General features: G+C 47.6%; 1 protein-coding gene across 3 annotated transcripts in view; it reads right to left on the bottom strand.

Annotated features, from left to right (window-relative positions):
- Positions 1–61: 61 nt before the first annotated feature.
- The window catches only part of ZNF862 (zinc finger protein 862), a 36,357-nt gene continuing 14,176 nt past the window's right edge, over positions 62–22,242 (bottom strand). For 2 of the 3 annotated variants that reach the window (XM_060415191.1, XM_004008160.6), the window contains exons 5-8: positions 21,918–22,074; positions 7,768–7,875; positions 4,682–6,790; positions 62–3,069 (exon numbers count right to left, since the gene is read on the bottom strand). In XM_060415191.1, coding sequence (XP_060271174.1) covers positions 2,882–3,069; positions 4,682–6,790; positions 7,768–7,875; positions 21,918–22,074 — 2,562 coding nt within the window. In that variant the 3' untranslated portion in view covers positions 62–2,881. The remainder of the gene's footprint in view (positions 3,070–4,681; positions 6,791–7,767; positions 7,876–21,917; positions 22,075–22,242) is intronic. The other variant, XM_042248998.2, reaches the window with a different exon arrangement.

Raw genomic sequence — 22,242 nt, 5'->3', positions numbered from 1 at the left:
GGAGGCAGACTTTGATCCGCTCCAACGGTTTCCTATAGGAGTTATGGGATAGAGGCATATATGGGGAAAAGCTCTGCTTTATTCGGATAGCACACAAGTTGAAAATCGAACATGGTTTTCTTAAACTATGTTTTGCACATCTTTGAAACCAGAGAAGTGGACCTCGGCAGACGGACCCCTGGATGGAGGGAACAGGCCCATCATCACCTGGTCCTTAGGTACTTAGCACCCTAGGAACTGAACCTGGGTTTGAGGGAAGCAAAAGGTCTGGAGGAGCTGACCTCCTCTGCGTCTGGCTAGGGTGGGGGCCGGCCCCACCTCCTGCCTGGTCTCTATGGCTATTGAACTCACGTTGTCTGTTATACCGCTGGTCACTGAGCTTGTCAGCCCTCTCGGCATCGCTATGGAGACTACAGGTGGGGAACAAGGGTGGAGGCAGGGCTAGGGCTCTGGCCAAAGGCAGAGAGCTCGCTCCTTCCATACCCAGCGCCGTTCAGCTTGTTTTCTCCAGGCAAAAGTAGGCAGGCTCTCCAACAGTGGGGTCTCCAGGCCCTGGAGTCTGAAAGGCTGCCAGACTCTTGAAACAAAACACAGGAACCTGGGCAAGAGGCGAGGGGGCGGGGTCTCTCCATGCTTCGGCCCTGGGGCCCTCCGCAAAATGGCCAGCGTCCTCTCTTCCATGAGCTAACAGCGGGGAGCCAGAGGCACGGCTGTGCTCCTTGAGGAACTGGGCGGTGTAACCTCCCATGATAAACAGCATTTTCAATAGTCCCCCCGCCCAAGGGGCCCAAGTTCCTCACAGCTGGCACTGGAGGCTTCCTCAGGGCACAGGTGTGGAGGGGCAGGGGCAGCTCTGGCGGGCCTCCGCCACACGCGGGGTTTGTGCAGTGGCGCTCACACACAGTGGTGCTCGCAGGACTAATCTCTTGCTCTGAGAAGTCTTAAAGGACGGCAGCTGCTACAGGAACGTCACGCAAAGGGAATCCCGACAGGTCAGGTGGGAGCTATAAAAGCCCCACTTGAAAGGGCCCTTCTCTCTTCCACCCTGCCATTTCACACCCTAGGCAACTGGCCAAGGACGGATTCCTCAACTCCCTGTAGAGCCCCATGTGAATGGGTCGGGAGGCCTGGGCTCCATCTTGGCTATGTGGACAGTGGCGCAGCCAGAGCTCCAAGGGCCCCCGGTACAGCTCAGCCCCCAGGACACAGCGCCACAGGTTAAAAGGCAGGAAGCGAGAACAAAACTCCTGGCTCAAAGCTGAAGAAAACGGGAAAGTAATGGTGGTAAGGCAGAGTCAGGAACACTGGGAACCATGGGTTCTGCCCATGAGACACTCGGTACCAACATCTCAGGGGCTCTCAGCACCTTTCCAGGGTCTGCTCGAGGTCAGACTGCTTGGGCCTGAAGCACAGGCAGGGACCCCACTTGGGGCCCGGCAGCAAGTCAGGACGGAGAACTGCTTCTTGCCTGTCTAAAGCCAGAGAAAGGCCGAAGCCTTCCCTCCAAGCTCCCCTGGTTTCCCACCTGTGGAAAGGAAGGCGGGAGGCAGATACCATATCGTCCTCGGGCAAACAAGCAGCCTAGGCCTCCCCAGGGCAGCTGCCCTAGAAGGAAACATGCCTTACTTCCGGGTGGAAAGGGAGACGGGGAGAGGCAACGGGAACCGAATCGTGTGGGACACCCTCTGTGCCGCCAGGGTGGTCTCCTCAGGCTTCAGTGAGCCCATGAAGTTTCTGGTGGGCCTGCAGGAAACAGGCCCGGGGAACTGATCAGGTGGGTCTGTGTTAAAACATTTAAACCAACACCCCTATTGATTCCCAGGCCGGTCCCCAGAGCACCTCTGGGAAGAATGGACTAGACCAGTATGGTGAGGGCACCTCCTTCCACAATAAGGACATCAGTGGCAAGGGACAGGGACAAGAGCTGATGACAGCCAAGTCCACTCTGCCTCCTGAGGCCCGTCTTTGCCCGCATAGGAGCTGTCAGCCAGCAGTCCCGCGGGGGCCGGGCACTGACAGGCACTTGGCTTCTCTGCTGCCGTTTCACAGAGAGGGACGCGAAGGCACAGGAGACGGGAGGGGGCCATCACGGTTGACCCACTGCCTGAAGCAGAGCTGGGGCTGGATCCCAAGCCCCCCAAGTGCAAACTCGTCCTTACGCTCTGCTCCGCAGAAATCCAGGGCTCGGCATGACACAGGGGCTGGACTGGTGGGAAGCGCCGGGCCCCTCCAGGGAGACACTCCTCCCGTCCAGGAGCTGTTGGCTGCTCAGGGTGCAGGGGTTCTGCCTGCTGCATCGCAGAGGCAGGCCCCGCGACGAGGCAGAGACAGCCTCTGAGGCAGGTCTCCCATGTGAGGTTGAGGCTTCCCTGCTTCTGTGGAGCCAGGGGGACAGAGCCCGGAGCCAGGCCGACCCCAGTCCTGTTCACCCTCTGCCCTCACCTTGTGCCTCAGGCTGTGGGCTGCCCCCTGGATGCTCCCCAACTACCCAGGGGCCGGAGAGCTCCTTCAAGCCCCTTCCCCCAGCTGTCATTCCCACTTTGGAAAAGTCTCCTTGCCACCAGAAGCTGGGGATTTCATGATGGGATTACGTGCTGAAGCACCTTGAAAGTGAGCTTGAGATAGAACCTCTGTGCATATATAAGTGCTGTGAGGTCCCCCTGGGCCTGGAGAAGGGCCCCGGGAAACAGGCCGTGCACCTCCTAACCCCCTGCCTCCCAGGGTGTGGCTTTAACTGCCTTGTCACTGCCCACCTCCTGGTGCTTAGAGTCCCACCCAGTGAAGACTCGGGCAGCCTCGAATCCCAGGGCCTGTCACCACGATCACGGGGCCAGGGCAGCAGGGGGCTCCAAGGAGTGAACCCCTCAGATTCCTGCTCCTACTACAGGAGCGCTTTGGCAGGACAGCCTGGGGCCTCCTGGCCAAGGAGGGGACACAGGAGCCTCTCAGGAGGTTCCGGGACGCAGGCCGTCAGGACTTCCATCGGTTCCCTGCAGGACAGGCCAGGAGGCTTCTGGGCGGTGGGCTCCTCCCTGCAGAACGCGCCAGTCTTCTTCCTGAGCCCCGCCCCTCGTGTGGGAGGAAAGAGAAGGCACAGTGAGCAGGAGAGAACAGTTCAGGTGATAATCCATCCCCCCCACATTCAGCTGCACCCGAGGGAGGCTGGGGGAGTAGCCCCTGGCAAAACAGACTGGAGGCGGATGAGGACTGCTCTCCGGGGCTCAAGCGAGTCCCACTCTGTGGACTCTTCCACCCGAGGGCAGCGGAGCTCATGGGGCGATTCTGCCCCCAGGGGACCCTAGGCAGAGTCTGGAGGGAGACGTTTCTGATTCCTACAACCGGGATGGTGCTGCTGGTAACCAGTGGGTGTGTAATGGGCAAGCTAGGGTTGGCCAAGCACAGGATGGGCCCCCACAACAAAGAACTATCTGGCCCCAAATGTCCACAGTGCCGAGGCTGAGAAACTGCCTGGGGAGGAAGGTTTCATTATATAAAAATCTGGCTGGGTTCTCTTTGCTTCAGAGGTACAGTCCCATCGCCCTGTGGTTACAACCTGCAGAAGGGCACGGATGAGGGCACCTTCTCCTCCACTCCCCGGGGCCAAGCTCAAAGAGTAACTCGTTCAACAGATGCTGGGTGAAGGACACTATCTCAGAAGCACCCTCTCCTTCTCCCCACTTCCACCTCCCACCTCCCTGCACCCACCGCCTAGCTGCAGGCCCAGGGCCACCCTGCTTCCCACAGAGCCTCTGTCAACCCTGAGGCCAGTCCACTGCTGATGACCACAGACCCCGAGACAGAATGAGAGTGGAAGCAACAGGACGGAGCCCCGTGCACAGCCTGGAGAAGCTCTGGTTTTCTTTGTTCAGTGACTACTTGAAAAGAGGAAAATTTCTTGCTTAAGACTTTCAGTAACTGGGCCTCCGGGATAATATCACTTCCCCTCTAACCTAGTCCCAGCCCAGCCCTCCAGTTGAGAGGCTCTCCTCATGGACCCCTCCCCTGCCTGAAACCCCTAACCTTCTCCTCCACGCAACATGGTCCTCACGGCCCCTCTGACCTGCACTGACCTCTTCCTGCTGCAGACAGGGTCCCCACAGACCATGGCAAGGTGGTGTCCCTGCCAGCACTCGTCCAGTCGTCGAGTTAGTCCTGGTCATAGCTGAACCTTTAACGACCACCATGGGTGTTACCCGCCAGACGCTGTTCTAAGCACCGTTGTTGTTGTTGTTCAGTCACCAAGTTGTATACGACTCTTCACAACCCCATGGACTGCAGCACCCTAGGCTTCCCTGTCCCTTCCCATCTCCCAGAGTTATTAATTCACTTTACAGATGAAAAACCAAAGTACAGAGAGATTAAGTTGCCCGAGGTCACATGCTAGTTAGCGGCATGACTAGAACTTGAACCTGGGCAGCCTGGCTCTGGAACTTCCTGCTCTTAGCGCTGCGCCCTGTGGCCTGCAGTGTGGGCGCCCAGCCTGTCTAGCTGAATTAAGGTGACCTGTCCTGAGCACCCACTGGTCTAGCAAACAGTTGAGCAAGTGACCCCTTAAAGCAAGTCTGTGGTGACGGCTGACTTGAGCGGAATCTACCAGGCTGTCAGCTCAGGGAGGGGCTGGGAAGCTGAGGTTCTCCTCTTTGGCATCCCCGCGTCTAGGAGCTCTGCCATGCATACTTACTTGCATGAGAGCGGGGCGGCACCGGGGCACAGGTGCAGACGTGGCTGAACCGCCGGCCTGAGGAGGTCAGGTACCAGTGCTGGATGGCCGGCTGGGGGTCATACTCTGAGACCGCCACACCGTTCACAGCCGTCATCATGAGCATGTTGATCACCTCGTTGGAGAGCTTGGTCCTCTCATCGGTCCTGATCCGGTTCATGGCACTGAATCCGCGCTCACAGCAGGCGGTGGAGACGGGCACACAGACCACCAGGGCCAGGAGCCGGCTGAGCAGGGGGAAGCGGCGGTGCCGGGCCAGCGTGTGCTCGCACAGCATGGAGAACGGCAGGTTCTGGGCCGCGGCCTTCAGGCCCAGCCACTCCTCCAGCAGCGCCTGCTTGCTGTATCCTGGGGGCAGCGAGAGCTCAAAATACCTGGCCAGGGTCAGGATGTCATCATTCCCAAAACTGGCCAGGGCCATCCCGCTTGGCCAGGCCTTGGTGTCAAACACCTCCATGTTCCTGAGCTGCGGGGGACGGTCAGCGTCGAACCTCCGCTGGAGGTATTCGATCCCCGTCAGGACCACTCTCTCCCTGTCTGCCTGGAACCGCTGTTCTGCCATCTCAGTCCTCTCCAGCACGATGCCGTGGAGCCGCCCATCCCTGAAGCTGGCATTGAACTCTTCCTCTTTGGGGCCTGCCCGGTGACGGAGGGTCTCCAGTGCCACGTAGGCCTGCCCCAGCGTGGCGTTCACCTCGGTGATCAGCACAATCTCCTTCTGGCACACCTCGGACAGAGGCCGGTAGAGGCTCAGGAAGTCCAAGAGGAAGTGGCAGAACTTGAGGAAATGGAAGCCCTTCATCAGCTTCAGCATGCCTTGGGCCCTGTGCCCAACCTGCCCACCCGCGTCCGCCACGCTCTGGAGGTGCCTGGCCAGGGCGGGCCAGCTCAGGGTGAGCGCGTTCAGCGTGCGCCTCTCGCTGGCCACCCACCTGACCGCATTCAGGTCCTTCAGGCGGACCATTTCCTGCTCCAGGGGAGCCGCGCTCTCCTGCAGTTCATTCAGCCTCTTGTTGGAGGACTGGTAGAACTTGAAGACGGTTCGGATGTGCCGGTCACACTTCTTGACCAGGCCGATGCCCCCGCAGGCATCGACCACAGCCAGGGGGAGCCGGTGGGCCACACAGTGCACCGGCAGCAGCCCGGGCAGGATCTCCTGCAGCTTCTCCACCAGGCCTCCCCCGCAGCGCAGCGGGGCGGAGCCGTCGGTTCCCAGGCCCACCACCCAGCCCGGCTTCCGGAAGGGGATGTCCAGCTCGTCTAGGGCCGAGATGATGGTCTCGAAGTATCCATCGGCCGTCTCACTGTGGAGGGGGGCCAGCGTGAGGTAAGACTCCTTCACCTCCATCCCCTTCAAGTAGCGCAGGTAGATGCCCAGGCAGGACTGGTCGGAGGCGTCCGTGGCACTGTCCAGCAGCACGCTCAGGCACGGGGAGTTGCGCACGTCCTCCAGGATCTCCTTCTTCAGAGTCTCGGAGATGCACTTGATGAACTGCGTGCAGGCGGTACGGTTTCGGTATTTGCCCAAAATTATGGTCCCCGTGCTCTGGAGGAGCTGCAGGATCTTCTCAAAGTCGTTCAGGGGCCTCGAGTGGTATGCGATCGAGTAGGCGGCATGGAAAAAGTGCTCCATGTTGGCCATCAGGTCACTGGAGATCTCGGGGACTGCGGCGGTCTGCGGGGCGTCCTCCCTGACTTCCACGGTGTTTACACAGAGCTTGTGTGCTTTGCTGACTTCGTGGTACTTTAAAGTCTCCACTTTGAAAGGGCCCGTGTAGCCGCGGACCAGCCGGGATGAACTGTCATGGAGACTAGGCCTTTCTCTGCAAGCTGAGCAGAAGAGCTTGGTCTCTTTGGGGTCCATCACTAACCATGGGAACTGCCCAAACCACGACCTCTGAATTGATCGGGGTCTGTAAGTCCTCTTGATTTTGGCCTGTCCGTCTGCCTCACAAAGGCGGGGCCTGCAGTAGGAAGTACACGTCTCCACAGAAGGAACTGGAAGCCACGTGGACTCTACAGCCGAGGCCTGTGTGTGCGCCTCTCTAACGGCCACCATCTTCTTTTTCCCTTTGGGGCAAATCAGACTGTGCTTGGTTTTGCTGCCGAGGACTCTGCAGCATCCTATCAGCTAAGACATCCCAATTCAGTAAGTACCCCTTATGCAAAGCAGAGAAGATGGATGGGCTCCACCTTTCTAGAAATCAGAAAGTGAAAAGTGAAAGTCGCTCAGTCGTGTTGGACTCTTTGCAACCCCATGGACTATACAGTCCATGGCATTCTCCAGGCCGGAATACTGGAGTGGGTAGCTGTCCCCTTCTCCAGGGGATCTTCCCAGGAGTGGCTTCTCTTGAAACCCTTTCCCATTATTTTCTCTGAAAGTCAGTCTGGCTCCCCACGGGTTATGTGCTAATCCTCATGGTTGCTTCAGCCAGCCACCCCTTCTCTACCCACAAAGCTACCCTGGGATCACGTGACATCAGATGCTCATAAGCTTAATTAACCACCTTGGCCGTAGATGCTGTTGGATGGTCTTAATCCTCTTTCGAGGCACCATAAAGAAATGAGGGTAAACATCCATAAGTCTTCTTATTAGCCTGAGAAACAAAGGGGGCATAGAGGTATACACAGTAGCTAGGGGCCAATAAGTTACTGACAGACATATGCAAAACTGCTGACTCCCACAGACCAGCAGTGTTGTCACTAAACACCAGAGGAGCTGGGGGAGGCTCACAGCCTGTGGGTCACATGGCTCCTCGTGACCAGTGTCCACCACGTATCTCCCCCATCAGCTCTACCACACCATCCTGGTTTCACCTCCACTCATCAAAGCTCCTTCCTTTTCCCAAACAATCCCAGTTTCTCAGACTATTCTATGCTGTGAAGGCAGGGTTAGTTTCATATTCATGTTTTTCTACCCAGGGCCTAACACAGGGCTGCATGTACGATAGATTCACACGAGTGTGGCTGAACTAATACTGTGTGGCATGCTGTAGCTGCCTGGCCCCCCGATAGACCCTTCAAGCGCTCAGCAGGTCAAGACCCACCTGAAGGAGGATGGCCTTTCCCCCACTTTGGCCTGTGTGGGTCCCTGATCCAGGGTGCAGCTCTCCGCTCCAGTTTTGAGATCAGGTCTGGTTTGGCAGCAGCAGGCCCTGTTGCGGGGACAAAGAGTCACAGTGACGTCACAGCCCTGGACTATCAAGTCAAGCAACCCACCCGAAAGACCTGGGAAGGCCTCGGGAGTATTTCCTGATAAAATCTATTCAACTAGGGGTATGATGAAAGCAAACTGGTCTGGGATTCCAATTGATTCTTAAAACCCAAAAAAGGCAGCCAGATTAGGGGTATCCCTTAGCTCCATGGGCCAGACATGGAAGCCATGAGTCGGCTACATACATCTAGAGGGGAAAGGGTAAAAACAGGAAGAAATACAGAGGCCAAAAGTAAAGAAGACAGGGATGATAAAGTCACACAAGAAGTGGGAGAGGGTCACCAACAACTGTCCCATGTACGTGCTTCTCAGAGACACCCATGGCTGGCCTTGGTGCAGGTGGCTACTACACGGGGCACTTGAAAGGCCCCTAATGCTGTGTCTACACCGGCAGTGGGCCCTGAAATCCACCTCAAAGAGATACATGTCTTTGGGTTAAGCACTGCCCTTTACTGAAAACATAAATAGTCTTCAGGGGCATGTGAAAATTTTTCTTTCTTGATTTAAAATAAAATCCATCATCTCTACTTACATGCTTTTTACGTATCAATGTGAATGGGTGTATAAACTTTTTTGGAAAGACATATGCAAGCAACTGGTAACTGTGGGCACTTCTGCTGAGGGACTGAAGAACAAGGTAAAGGGAGATTATTTTCACTATTCATCTTTGGATCATTGGGATATATTTATATGTTCGTGTGTGTGTGTACCCACATAATTACTACTCATGAAAATATAATAGATTATTAATCTGTGGTAGACTGAACACATATCCTTCAAACATCTCTTAAATGAGGGCAAAGGAATAATAACAGTAAAAAGAAGCATAAGCCCAAGAGAGACGCTGCACTAGAAATGTTAATGCATTTTTAGAAGGAAAGGAGATAAAAGAGAAGAACTAACAGAGCTGAACACCAAACGCCAGCAGAGCGGGTAACAAGGAGAAAGAAGTGAGGCTGACCTCAGAATCCCCACAAGAGCCAGGACCTGGAGGCACCAGGCGCGGCAGAAGGTGGTGGGCAAGAAGAGACCTGTTTAAGTCCAGCTCCTCTCACCTATTCCAGGAAACCGGAAAATACCACCACCCTCCCTCGAGGAGGAGAAGAGAGATTATTCTCCTAAAAAAACTTAACCAGAAAGGTTCTAGGCCCTGGGATGGTGGGGTGAGTGAAAGATGAAGGAGAAGCACTGCAATGCAAATAGATGAAGACAGCCTATAGACCAGAAGTTGTATTCCTGGGCTCCAGGAACACCAGCTTGGCATACAGCCAATCGGGAGAGTACACATTTTCTTTAGAGAAATAGAACTGCCCCTCCCCAGCCCCCCTCACCAAAATACCTACGGATCCAGACTTTGGAAGGTGTTTCAGTGAAACATCCAGGTTCACAGATGGTCACCCGACAGTGAATGTAACTGAGAGGGTAACAGGCAGGAAGGCCAGGGGTCTCCAAATGGAGGAAATAGGCTGCAAGTGTCAGACATTTCTTGTCTCTCCCTTAGGCGGCAGGAAGAAACAAACTACAAGGGTCAGATTTTTTTCCTTCTCTATACAAAATTAAAAGGAGGTCGCTCTTAAAATTCTGTGTTGCCATGACGACACCTGGTTCCACCTGAACTTAACTTTTCTCAAACCCAGAGCTAACCAATGCATTTTTCTTATGGAAATATTTTTCTTAAGCTATGTTAATGAAACTATGTATTTGCTTTGGAATTTGCCTTTCTTCAAAACAGTTCCAGCTAAGACTAACTTTCTTTCTTTTCTCAAACCTTGGGCTGATGTCATATCAATTGTTTTATGGCTGGGGGCCATCCTATCTCAAAAATGCATATTGTGGGAGAGGCACCTGGTAAAACTCCCTCAGCCTTGTGGTGTCTCTCTTATCTGATTAATAGCTTTGTAACAGACATAAAACAGCTTGCAAAAGACTAGCAGGTGGGCACTCTTTCTGCTCCCTTCTGATGTCCATGTCAGAAGCTTTCTCTATCTCTTTTATACTTTAATAAAACTTTACTACACAAAAGCTTATCACTGGCCCTGGATTGAATTCCTCTCCTCTGGAGGCCAAGAATCCCACGTCTTTCATGGCTTAGCAACAACCTTTCATAACCTACCCCTTGAGTCCCAGCCATGCACACAGAGATTCCAGTCAGTTTTTAAGGCTTTATTCTTAAATATGAATGAACCTAAAGATATTTATCCAAGACAAACTGTGAACATGAAACAAGAAGGAAAAAGAATGGAAGGTACTAGAGATAGAAGCAAAACAAAATTTCAACCCCTCCCCTAAAAAGGAGAATATTCCCACCAAGAAAAGTCACGATAGTTATCCATGAAAAGAGCAATAAAGACTCTGAGATTAAAAATATGATAGAATAAATTTTTAAAAATTAAGTAGAATTGTTAGAAAATAAAATGGAGGAAATCTCTAGGAAAGTATAAGAAAAAATATAGAAGCAGAAAACAGGAGAAAAAGTAAAAAATAAAACAAAACCAGGAACTCGATTTAGAAAGTCTAATATCTAACTAATAGGACTTGGAAGAAAGAAAAAATAGGAAGGAAGAAATAATACAAAAATGTTTCCTCAAACTGGAAAGTGTTTCCACATGGAAGGGGAAGCACCAGATACCTAGAACAAAAGATGATGAAAAAACATTTATATCATTAAGCACTAAGTACTTCATAACACTGGGATAGACCTTAAAACCTTTAAGAGTGGAAAAACAGGCTGTGTTCAAAGATTTAGGAATAAAAATGTAATTAGACTTCTCAATAGGACCTGTAAAACTTAAAAGCAGTGCTTTCAAAATGCTGAAGATAATCATCTCCAACCTGGAACTCTATACCCAAACCAAGTTAGCAATTGTGAGAGCAGAATGAGGGCATTTTTAGGTATACAGACTCTTTTAAAACATTTCCTCCCATGAACCCTTTCTTAGAAAGTTACTGAAGGATGTGCTCCAATAAAATGAAGACATAAACCTAAAAGAAACAATAGATCTGGGAAATAGGGGAGAGACAAAAGAAAGTCCAAGGCCACGGATATGCAGCAGGCCTAAAGAATAACTAGCTTAGGCAGAGCAGAGGGATGGAAGACTCAGTGATAGACATCTCCAGAAAAAAAGTGAGATAAGTCACAGGCTGTTCAATCATGTGGAAGAAACTCTTTGAAGAGTTGTCTAATTCCAGGAAGAACTTGAGAAATAGTGGTGATAGCACAGAAAACTCACAAAATAAAAAATAAGAAAAAATTACAGCAGATGAAACATCATCATATGTCACTTTGATTAAAAGTAAATAATACATAATCATTATTAGGCAAATAATTCACATTGAATTAACCAAAAAAGTATGATATACCTGTTCTGAGAGGATGGAAGGAAGAGAAGTGGGGGTCTGGGGTGATGTAAGAGGGCCATATCTTCATCCTCCACAGTAGGAATCAATAGATAATATCTAAAATCAATAAATCAGGAATAGCAATAAATATATGCAACAAGATATTAAAGTGTGGTTCTGTCTGCCTGTTTTAAAGTCCCCCTCAAAATAGGAGACAACTCTTTCCCCATTCCAAAGCTAGACCACCAAAGCCCTACTTGGAAAGAATGGCTGAAACACTGGGCTGTAACCCAAAGCTTCGCCACCAAGAGGGAGTCAGAACACTGGACCTGAAGAGGTCAGGGAGTTGGATATTGGAGATGTTTCTGGAAAGAGCTGTTAGGTGTACTGAGTCCCCCACACTACAATGGGGAAGGGTAGAGTGGGGTGGGCTTCTTTCCTCTGCCTAATGGGAATGAGGTATGACCTGCATCTCCTGGAGTTGTGGGACTACTCAGGAACCCGGGCCTAGAAAAGACTGAAGACATAAACTGACCCATGGGCCCAGCTATACCAAGGCAGGTGGAACCTTAAGATCCCTGACCAGGATCCCTGATCAAACCTGCATCACTTCAATTGGAAGGCAGATTCTTAACCATTGGACCACCAGGGAAGTCCCTGTCTCTCTGAATTTGACCATTCTAAGTACTTTTTCAGATTATTTATTGTAAATAGAATAATAGTTTTTATCATTTTGTGACTGGCTTATTTCACCTAGCATAATGTTCTCAAGGTTCATCAATGTTTTGACATGTGTCAGAATTTCCTTCCATTTCAAAGCTGAATAATATTCCATTGTATGTATAGATTACATTTGCTCATCCATTCATCCATCCATGGACATTTGGGTTCCTTCCACATTTTAGCTATTGCGACTAATGCTGCTATTCTGTTTTCAGAATATTCTGAAAATATTGCTGCTATTCTGTTTAAACCTTGCTTTCAATTATTTTGGATATATACCCAGAAGTAAAATTGCTGGATGGTAGGAAAATTATTGGAGAAGGCAATGGCAACCCACTCCAGTACTCTTGCCTGGAGAATCCCTTGGACAGAGGAGCCTGGTGGGCTACAGTCCATGGGGTCACAGAGTCAGACACAACTGAGCAACTGACACATACACACACGATAATTCTATCTTTAGCTCTTTGAGGAACTGCCATATTGTTTCCCACAGTGACAGTACTGTTTTATATTCCCACCAACAAGGCATAAGGATTCTAATTTCTTCACAACTTCATCAGTGCTTTTCCATTTTTTTGATAGTAGCCATCCTAATGGGTGTGAGGTGGTATCTCATTGTAGCACTGATCTGTTTCTCTAATGATGAGTGATATTATCTTTTCATGTGTTTACTGGCCATTTGTATATCTTCTTTGAAGAAATGCCTATTCAAGTCCTGTATCCATTTTTAATCAGCTTTATTGCTGTTGAGTTTTAGGAGGTCTCTGTATAGTCTGGTATTAATCCCTTATCTATGGTTTGCTAATATTTTCTCCCATTGTGTGTGCTGACTTTGTATTAGGTTTATGTCTTTTTTTTTTTTTCTTTTTCCGGCCATGCCACATGGCTTGTGGGATCTTAGTTCCCCAACTAGGGATTGAACCCAGGTCTAAAGTAAGAGCACAAAGTCTTAACCACTGGACCACTAGACAATCCCCAGGTTATATGTCCTTTGATGCACAAAATTTTACAGTTTTCATAAAGCCCAACTTGTCTATTTTTCTCTCTGTTGCTTGTGCCTCTTAATCTATGTAGGTAAAGGGTTTTCAATTTTGTTGATCTTTTCAAAGAACCAAGTTTTGTTTCCACTGATTTTTCTCTATTGTTTTTCTATTGTCTATTTCTCTCTGCTCTAACCCTTATCATTTGCTTCCCTCCATCAGCTTTGGGTCTAGTTTATTCTTCTTTTCCAAGTTCCTTAAGTTGTAAAGTTAGGTTGTTGATTTAAGATTTTTCTTGTTTTTAATGGAAGCATTTATAAATATCCCCCTTAGCACCACTTATTCTGTCCCACATCAAAATGATATGTTGTTTTTGTTTTCACTCATCTTTAAGTATCTTCTAATTTCTCTTGTGATTTTCTTCCTTAATCCATTGGTTGTTTAAAATTGCTTAATTTCCACAATTTTGTGAGTTTTCCAGTTTTCTTTGTTATTGATTTCTAATCTCATCCCATTACATTTGGAGAAGATACTGTTTGATATCTTTTTTTTTAATCTATTGAGGCTTAATTTGTCACCACACATAATCTAGCCTACAAAATGCCTCACGTGCATGTGAGAATGTGAACACTGCTGCTGTTTCATAGAGTGCTGTATCTAGTAGATATCTATTAGATCTAGTTGGTTTATTGTCTAAGTACTCTATTTCTTTATCTTCTCTCTGGTTTTTCTACTCATTATTGTGACTGGGATATTGAAGTCTATAACTATTACTGTAGAACTGTTTACTTCCTTCAACTCTAGTAATTTTTGCTTCACAAATTTTGAGAGTCTGTCATTAGGTTTATATATATAATTTTATATCTTCTTTCTATACTGAAACTTTTATAAACATATAATGTCTGTGTCTCTTATATGTTTTTTTGATTTAAAGTCTATTTTTTCTGATACTTGTATAGCCAACTCTTGCTCTCTTTTGATTACTATTTGCATGGAATATTGTTTTCCATGCTTTCATTTTTAATCTATTTGTGTCTTTGGGTACAAAATTAGTTTCCTATGGACAGCAAATAGTTGGATCATGTGTTTTTATCTGTTCTGACAATGTTTTTTGATTGCAGTGTTTAACCTATTTACATTTAAAGTAATTACTGATAAGAAGGGACTGTCATCTTGCTATTTGTTTTCCATATGCCTTAAGCTTTTGTCCTTCATTTCCATCATCAGAGTCTTCTTTTGTGTTTTGTTTATTTTTGTAGTGACAATGTTTAAATTCCTTTCTAATTCCCTTTTGTGTATATTCTATAGCTATTTTCTTTCTGGTTACATGGGAATTACATTTAGGGATTCCCAGGTGGCTCAGTGGTAAAGAATCAGCCTGCCAATGCAAAAGAAATGGATTCAATTCCTGGGTAGGGACGATCCTCTGGAAGAGAAGATGGTAACCTACTCCAGTATTCTTGCCAGGAAAATCCCACAGACAGAGGAGCCTAGCAGGCCACAGTCCATGGGATCACAGAGTCGGACACGACTTAGTGACTAAACAATAACAAACATGGGGATTACATTTAACATCCTAAAGTACCAACACTCTTAATTTCAATTTAGCTTAACTTCAATAGTACACAAAAACTGCTCCTTTACAACTTTCCCATCTATCTCTTTCTATCATTGATGTCACAAAATTACATCTTTATATATGTGTCCCAAAACATAAACTAGTAATTCTTTTAAATGTATTAAATTATGTAGAAAATAAGATATGGAGTTTAAAAAGTTAGAAAATACTAGCTTATAGATTAATAATTGTTTTTTTCCTTTAAATGTACCAGTCTCTCAAATTATGCAGGAAACAAAAGGTACAGTTACAAACCATTGTTATGATAACACCAGCTTTTATAACTGCCCATTTATTTACCTTGATTGAGATCTTTATTTCTCCATAAGCCTTCAAGTTACTGTCTAGTGTCCTTTCATTTCACCTTGCAGACCTCCCTTGAGTGTTATTTGCAAGGAACATCTAGTGGTAAGGAGCTCCCTCAATTTTTGTTTAGCTTGGCATCTCTAAATTCCACCCTCACTTTTGAAGGACAGTTTTGCCAGATATAGGACTCAGTTGACTTTTTTTTTTCATTTAGCACTTTGAATATATCTGCCCACTGCCTTCTGGCCTCTGGAAGTTAAATCTGTTTATAATCTTATTGAGGTCCCTTGTATGAGATGATTCACTTCTCTCTTGCTGCTTTCAAGGTTCTCTTTGTTTTTGAAAGTTTGACTATAGTGTGTGTCTCAGTGTGGATATGAGTTCATCTTACCTGAAGTCTACTGAGCTTCTTGGATATTTGTATTCATGAAGTGAAAGTGTAGGTCACTCAGTCCTGTACAACTTTTTGCAACCCCACGGACAGTAGCCCACTATGCCTCTGTCCATGGGATTCTCCAGGCAAGGATACTGGAGTGGGTTGCCATTCTCTTCTTCAGGGGATCTTCCTGACCCAGGGATCGAACCCAGTCTCCCGCCCTGCGGGCAGATTCTTTACAGTGTGAGCCACCATGTCTCTGATCAAACTGAGGAGATTTTAGTCATTCTTTCTTTCCTTTTCTCTCTTTTCCTTCTGGGACTCCAACAATGTCCATGTTGGTCCACTTGATGGTTTCCCACATGTCCCTTGGGCTCTGTTCATTTTTCTTTGACTTTTTTTCTGTTTCAGGGGCTCCATAATTTCCATTGTCCTATCCTCAAGCTTGCCGATTCTTTATTTTCCTTGGTCAAATCTGTTTTTGTATTCCTCTAGTTAATTTTTCATTTCAGTTGTAGTTTTAAGCTCTCAGTTTTCTTTCTGGATCCTTCTTTGGTTTTCTCTCTTTATTGATATTTCCATTTTATCCATACATTACTGTCTTGACTTTCTCCATATCTCCCTAAAGTTCTCTGAGCATTTTTAAGACAGTTGTTTTAAAGTATTTATTTAGTATACCTGCCATCAGGTCTTTTTCAGGGACAGTTTTTGTTTAATTTTTTCCTCTGAATGGGTCATACTATCCTATTTCTTTGTGTGCCTTGTGATTTTTTTGTTGAGCACTGGACATTTGAATCTAATAATGTGGTAACTCTGGAAATCAGATTCTCCCCTGTCCCCAAGGTTTGCTGTTTTTATTGTTTTGGGTTACCATTATTTTTTTTTTAATTTTTTAATCATTATAGGCTATCTGTGTGCCAAATATTAGCCTGAAGTGTAAACTTAAAGTCTTCTCAGGTCTTTTCGAGTCCTTCCCTAGTCACGCAAAATCACTGTCTTAATTTTCCTCCTATATGGTTTTGAATGTCCTAGTCTCTAATGTCTGGTTTCCAAAACAGGAAAAAGAGAAAAATTAAAGAGGAGGGGTAAGAACCTGCAGCAATGGAGGAGGTATACAACCCTGGCTGCTTACTTCTTTGTCTGCACCTCTGTGATAAGAATCAGCAATCAGTGATCAGAGCACTGACCCCTGACTGATATTTTGAGGACAGTGCCCTTTTGGCCCACCCCAATTCCTGCCAATTGTGTGCAACCTGCTCTAGTCATACAGTATAGCTGCTTGCACTGTGGTAGGAGCGAGAGATGGGCAGCTGCTACTGTGCTAAGAGCTAAAATGGACCAAACAACCACCTGACCTGCCTCTTGAGAAATCTGTATGCAGGTCAGGAAGCAACAGTTAGAACTGGACATGGAACAACAGACTGGTTCCAAATAGGAAAAGGAGTACGTCAAGGCTGTATATTGTCACCCTGCTTATTTAACTTCTATGCAGAGTACATCATGAGAAATGCTGGGCTGGAAGAAACACAAGCTGGAATCAAGATTGCCAGGAGAAATATCAATAACATCAGATATCCAGATGACACCACCCTTATGGCAGAAAGTGAAGAGGAGCTAAAAAGCCTCTTGATGAAAGTGAAAGAGGAGAGTGAAAAAGTTCAGAAAACAAAGATCATGGCATCCGGTCCCATCACTTCATGGGAAATAGATGGGGAAACAGTGGAAACAGTGTCAGACTTTATTTTTTTGGACTCCAAAATCACTGCAGATGGTGACTGCAGCCATGAAATTAAAAGACGCTTACTCCTTGGAAGGAAAGTTATGACCAACCTAGATAGTATATTGAAGAGCAGAGACATTACTTTGCCAACAAAGGTCCGTCTAGTCAAGGCTATGGTTTTTCCTGTGGTCGTGTATGGATGTGAGAGTTGGACTGTGAAGAAGGCTGAGCGCCAAAGAATTGATGAGTTTGAACTGTGCTGCTGGAAAAAACTGTTGAGAGTCCCTTGGACTGCAAGGAGATCCAACCAATCCACTGTGAAAGAGATCAGCCCTGGGATTTCTTTGGAAGGAATGATGCTAAAGCTGAAACTCCAGTACTTTGGCCACCTCATGCAAAGAGTTGACTCATTGGAAAAGACTCTGATGCTGGGAGGGATTGGGGGCAGGAGGAGAAGGGGACGACAGAGGATGAGATGGCTGGATGGCATCACCGACTCAATGGACTTGAGTCTGAGTGAACTGTGGGAGTTAGTGATGGACAGGGAGGCCTGGCGTGCTGCGATTCACGGGGTCGCAGAGTCGGACACGACTGAGCGACTGAACTGAACTGAACCACAATTTACTTTCCAACTCTTCCCCTGTAAGCTGAAAGCCTCTGGCAGATTTCAGAGTTCCAAAATAGCTACACCAGACAGATTCTACCAGTGCAACTGTTGTCCAGGTAAGGAAGCAGATTCTTGGTGCTCTTCCCAGAGTTCTCCTCCTAATCAGGACAGTTTTGAAGAGTACAGTACTGGTCATTTTATTAATTAAAATTAGAACACAAATGTGACTAAAAAGTGATTGGAGGCCTATCTGCTACCTGAGTGTGACGAGTCATGGGCCCCGATCAAGGTTTCACCCTATAAAAAAGCCAAAATGGAGGCCACAACTTGCTTTTATTTTTGGCCTCAGCATGCGGGATCTTAGTTCCCTGACCAGGGATTGAACTCATGTCCCCTGCAGTGGTAGGGCAGAGTCTTAACCACTAGACCACCAGGGAAGTCCCAGAGGCCACCTTTTGAATAAACCCCTGGACCAAACACTCATAATCACAGAACCAAATCTTAAACTGTCCTAATTTCCTCAAAATGCTGACTCTGGTCTTAAATAAGATTTAAGTTTCCTTCATGTCAGAGTGACTATACAGCTTCTGAGACAATTAGCTACACACAAGAAAAGGTAAACAGTGCTACTACCCTACAGAGAATATAATCACAATAGAAAAAAAATAGTCCTTAATTCACATTTTATAAACCAAGCATTACCTGCTGAGAGCCGAACTTTTAACCACTTTGGGTGTGAAGTCTCCCAGTTCATGAACAGTTTGTTTCTTCCTCAATAAAATATTCCTATCAGGAAAGCTCTCTTAATTTTCTTTTAACAATGCAAAGGGTGAAAAACAAAATCCCCAAAGAGGTGACCCAAGCAAGTGGTGATGGAAAAGAATGAAGCTGTTTTAGAAATGCATCCTGCTGAAGTTGGTCCTTTAAAAACAATATCTATATATGTGTGTTTCTTAGGCATAATGAAACCAGCTACTGGAAAAAAACAGCTAAAAATTTTTGGTGAGGAGGACTCAGTGATAGAGAATGGTGGGACAGGAACTGTCATTTTTTTTGTTATATGAGAACTATTTCGATTAAAAATATATATAATTATTGGGCTTCCTTGGTGGTCCTCTGGTTAAGGATCTGCCTTGCAATACAGGGGACCCGGGTTCAATCTCTGGTCTAGGAAGATGCCACATGCTGAGGAGCAACCAAGTCGGTGAGCCACGACTCTGAGCCTAGAAGCTGTGCTCCATAATGAGAAGCCACCACAATGCGAAGCCCGCCCACCACAGCAAAGACCCAGCACAGTCAAAAAATCAAATAGATAAGTAAAGGTCTTTAAAAAACATAATTATGAAGAAATATTTTTAAAGACTAACTGAAATCATACATGAGACTGAATATCCCAGAAAATGTTTGCCTCAGTTACGCTCCCCTGAGGATCGGTCACCTCTGACTGCCCGCAGCAGTGGCCCCAGAAGTGCTGGAGCCCAGGCCCAGCTCTTTGAAACTATGGCTGAAATGGTGCTAAAAAACCTTTTCTTTTTGTTCTCTTCAGAACAAGTGAAACAGAGGGAATTTGCAAACAGATTCTCCATGTCTTAGTAACAGAAAAGTGACTGAAGAGATATAAATATAGCACATGCACACATGTGCATGTTGACACACACACACACACAGACACACACACACACAGACACACACACACACACACACACAGACACACACACACAGACACACACACACACACAGAGTCCAGAAAAATGGCCTGGCTTGCAAAGACAGATTCTGATCCTTTCAGGCTACTCTGACCCCAAGGTTGCCAGGCTGGCTCCCGCACCGGTTTGGAGACGGCCCCTCGGGCTCCTGGCACTGCTTCTCTCTCTCTAGCTCAGCAGGGCCCCACCGGGAGGCCAGATACGGCCCACTGTGCAGCAGCTAGCCTCCTAGATAACACATAAGCCACTCTAATCCCGCTCATGTCACTGAGGGCTCTCCCACTCAGTTTTCTTTCCACTTAGTGACCTGACTTCTCCCAGCTGTGAGGTCCAGCTATCGCTGATGAGCTCATCTGTAGAAAAGGCACTGCCCACCTGAAGTGAGTGACCTGCTACTCCGCATACGATGATACCTTTACTAGTAAAAACAAGGGCTACCACCTAGTCCCTGTATTGCCTGTCTGTTTCTGTAATGACAGCTATTAATTTCTTAACAGTGAAATGTAACTGAATTTTCTTTTTTGGGGGGTGGGGGGAGCAAGAGATATCACCAAATATGGCCAAAGTTTGAAACCAGAATTTAAAATACTGAAATAAAAGAACAGCTGGAACTCTACATAGTGATAAAGAGTTCTAAATGAGCAAGTCCACAAAAGTAAAGGTTGACAGAGGAAAGCACTAAAATCAAAGCACAAACCTCTTCTTTTCTCCATAATCAAAGTGACGGTCCTCTACAAGTTCAGTCCTATTGATAAGACAACTGGGGGGGCCACGGAGGCTGAACCTAACCTGGAAACTACCAGCTGAAAAGCTTTAGTCGACAACAGTTTAACTGCTGCACAACTGACAGATTAACATTAAATCTGACTGCATCAAATTGAGACTGTCTTTTTAAAAAACAGGTACTATGATAATAAAATCTAAAAGAACAAATCTACTAGTTGTAAGTCCTAATAACAGAAACTAAAGAACTAGCTGGGTTTCCTCGAATGAAAAGAGCACAAGGAAATCGACAGCACAAATGTGCTTCGATGCAGCCTGAGGCCCACCAGACCACAAAGACCCAGGACCTGAGCTGAGCTGACCTGAGCCAATCCCAACCTCTCACCCCAGGGCAGTAGCCCCTTTCTGTACCTCAGTTCTCCCGGAGGAGAGGCCTACTTACTGAAGATTTCCCCACTTCTGAACATATAGAAATTAAAAAGAAAAGGATAAAAAACGCTTAGATGACATGGTCCAGCTCAACAATCCAAGTCAGGCCCACGCTGTGGGAAACACACTGCTATACCACTGGTCACCCCCGTCTTCCCCATGACTTTCCGCAGGGGCCCAGAGGGCAGAGTACAGAGTGCAACCACTACTGTTCACTCCTTCAAAGGAAAAACCAACTTCCTGTGAGATTGGTTTAAACCAGTCTCACCCTCGCTCACTCACTCTCTCAGACACTGTGGATGGTAGTGTTCTTTGAAGTTGTGCTTCAAAGGCCTTGGCCCAGGACACAAGTACAATACCTCTGTCCTCATGAAAGACAATTTTTCACATCCTTTCTCAATGTTTGAGGAGCCATTTAAAACTCTGTGAACAATTATAAGAAGTTTTATATTGGTCAAGGATGTACAGAAAATACTCAGGTGCCCAGGAAAGGGCACTGTGAGCCAGGCACATGACACCAAGTAAGCCACAAATACTCGGACTCCTTATTCTGTAGAAATCATGACCCAGGTCACTGGTGGAATTCCTAAGTTAGGCACGGCAGCCTGTTCTGCAAGGCTTTTGTTACAATATAGGCTAGTAATAATAATAATAATAACAATAACAGCGTTTAAGATGAAGAGTTGTCTCTTTGGTGCCACGTGAAAATCCGGGCTGCCTGATGGATAAAGGAGGCAAAGAGAAGAACAAGGAGCAGATGCGAGAGGAGCCTGCTCTGGGAAGGTGGCAGCAGCATGTGCGGATCAATCTCCGGGGCCTGTAGCCCAGGGACTCCCGGACCGGCCCTGCCCACCCTGCTGGCCCCGGCATGAAGCAGTGCTGGCTCAAAGTAGAGGTGGGAATCCAGGAGCCCAGCCGGACGCCCTTTCTCGCCTCCCTGCCTCTGCTCCCACCGTCCCCAGCTCTGTCATGTCTGGAAGCCTGGCCTCCTCCTGCACCTGGTTTTCAGCGCAGTTAAAGCACTTCATTCTTCGTAAAGCCTGTCCTTACCCCTCCCTCGGATGCCTGGCCACATTAAGCCACTGTCTCCAGCGGCCCCAGGGTGCTTCCTGAACCTCTTTCACAAAGCTTGTGTTATTTTCTAGTTTCTTATTAAAGTGCCTGTCTCTTCCACAACCTGCTTGTCTCTTGGAAGCCGAGCCCTGACTCGTGCCCGTTCAGCCAGCACACTGTAGGTGCTCAGTAAGTGGTGGAAGACGGATGACGACGGGTGGATGAAGAGGAGATAGAGCACAGCACCCCGAGGCAGGGAAAGTTCTGAGATGCAAAGATCTAAACGTTCTCTGCCTACATGCAGGGAAAGGGCAGGAAAGGGACAACAAGGACAAACGGAGCTGCCCTCGCGGGTCCCCATCTCCAGTGATGGCACAGACAGAGGAGCTTCTAGGATCTTTACCCAGGGACGCCAACAGCTCATAGTTCATCCGCATCACGTCTCTGTACAGCTCCTTCTGCCGCTTGTCTAGCGTGCCCCACTCCTCCCGGGTGAAATACACTGCCACATCCTCAAACACCACTGGGAGCTTCTCCAACAGCCCCTCCTCAGAAGGATCCTGCAACAAAGAGTAGCAGGCACTCAGTACTCCTCTCACGTTGGACACCCAGCATGATGCTCCGGGGATCCTGCTCACAGCCTGTTTCTCCTGGGAAGCCTGCGGAGAGGCCCAGACGCTCTCTGAGGAATTCAGCTATCCACCTAAAGTCAAAGGAGCAAACGTGTG

Source organism: Ovis aries, chromosome 4 (assembly GCF_016772045.2).
Source record: "Ovis aries strain OAR_USU_Benz2616 breed Rambouillet chromosome 4, ARS-UI_Ramb_v3.0, whole genome shotgun sequence".
Taxonomy (NCBI): Eukaryota; Metazoa; Chordata; class Mammalia; order Artiodactyla; family Bovidae; genus Ovis; species Ovis aries.
This window is presented reverse-complemented; position numbering and strand designations above follow the sequence as displayed.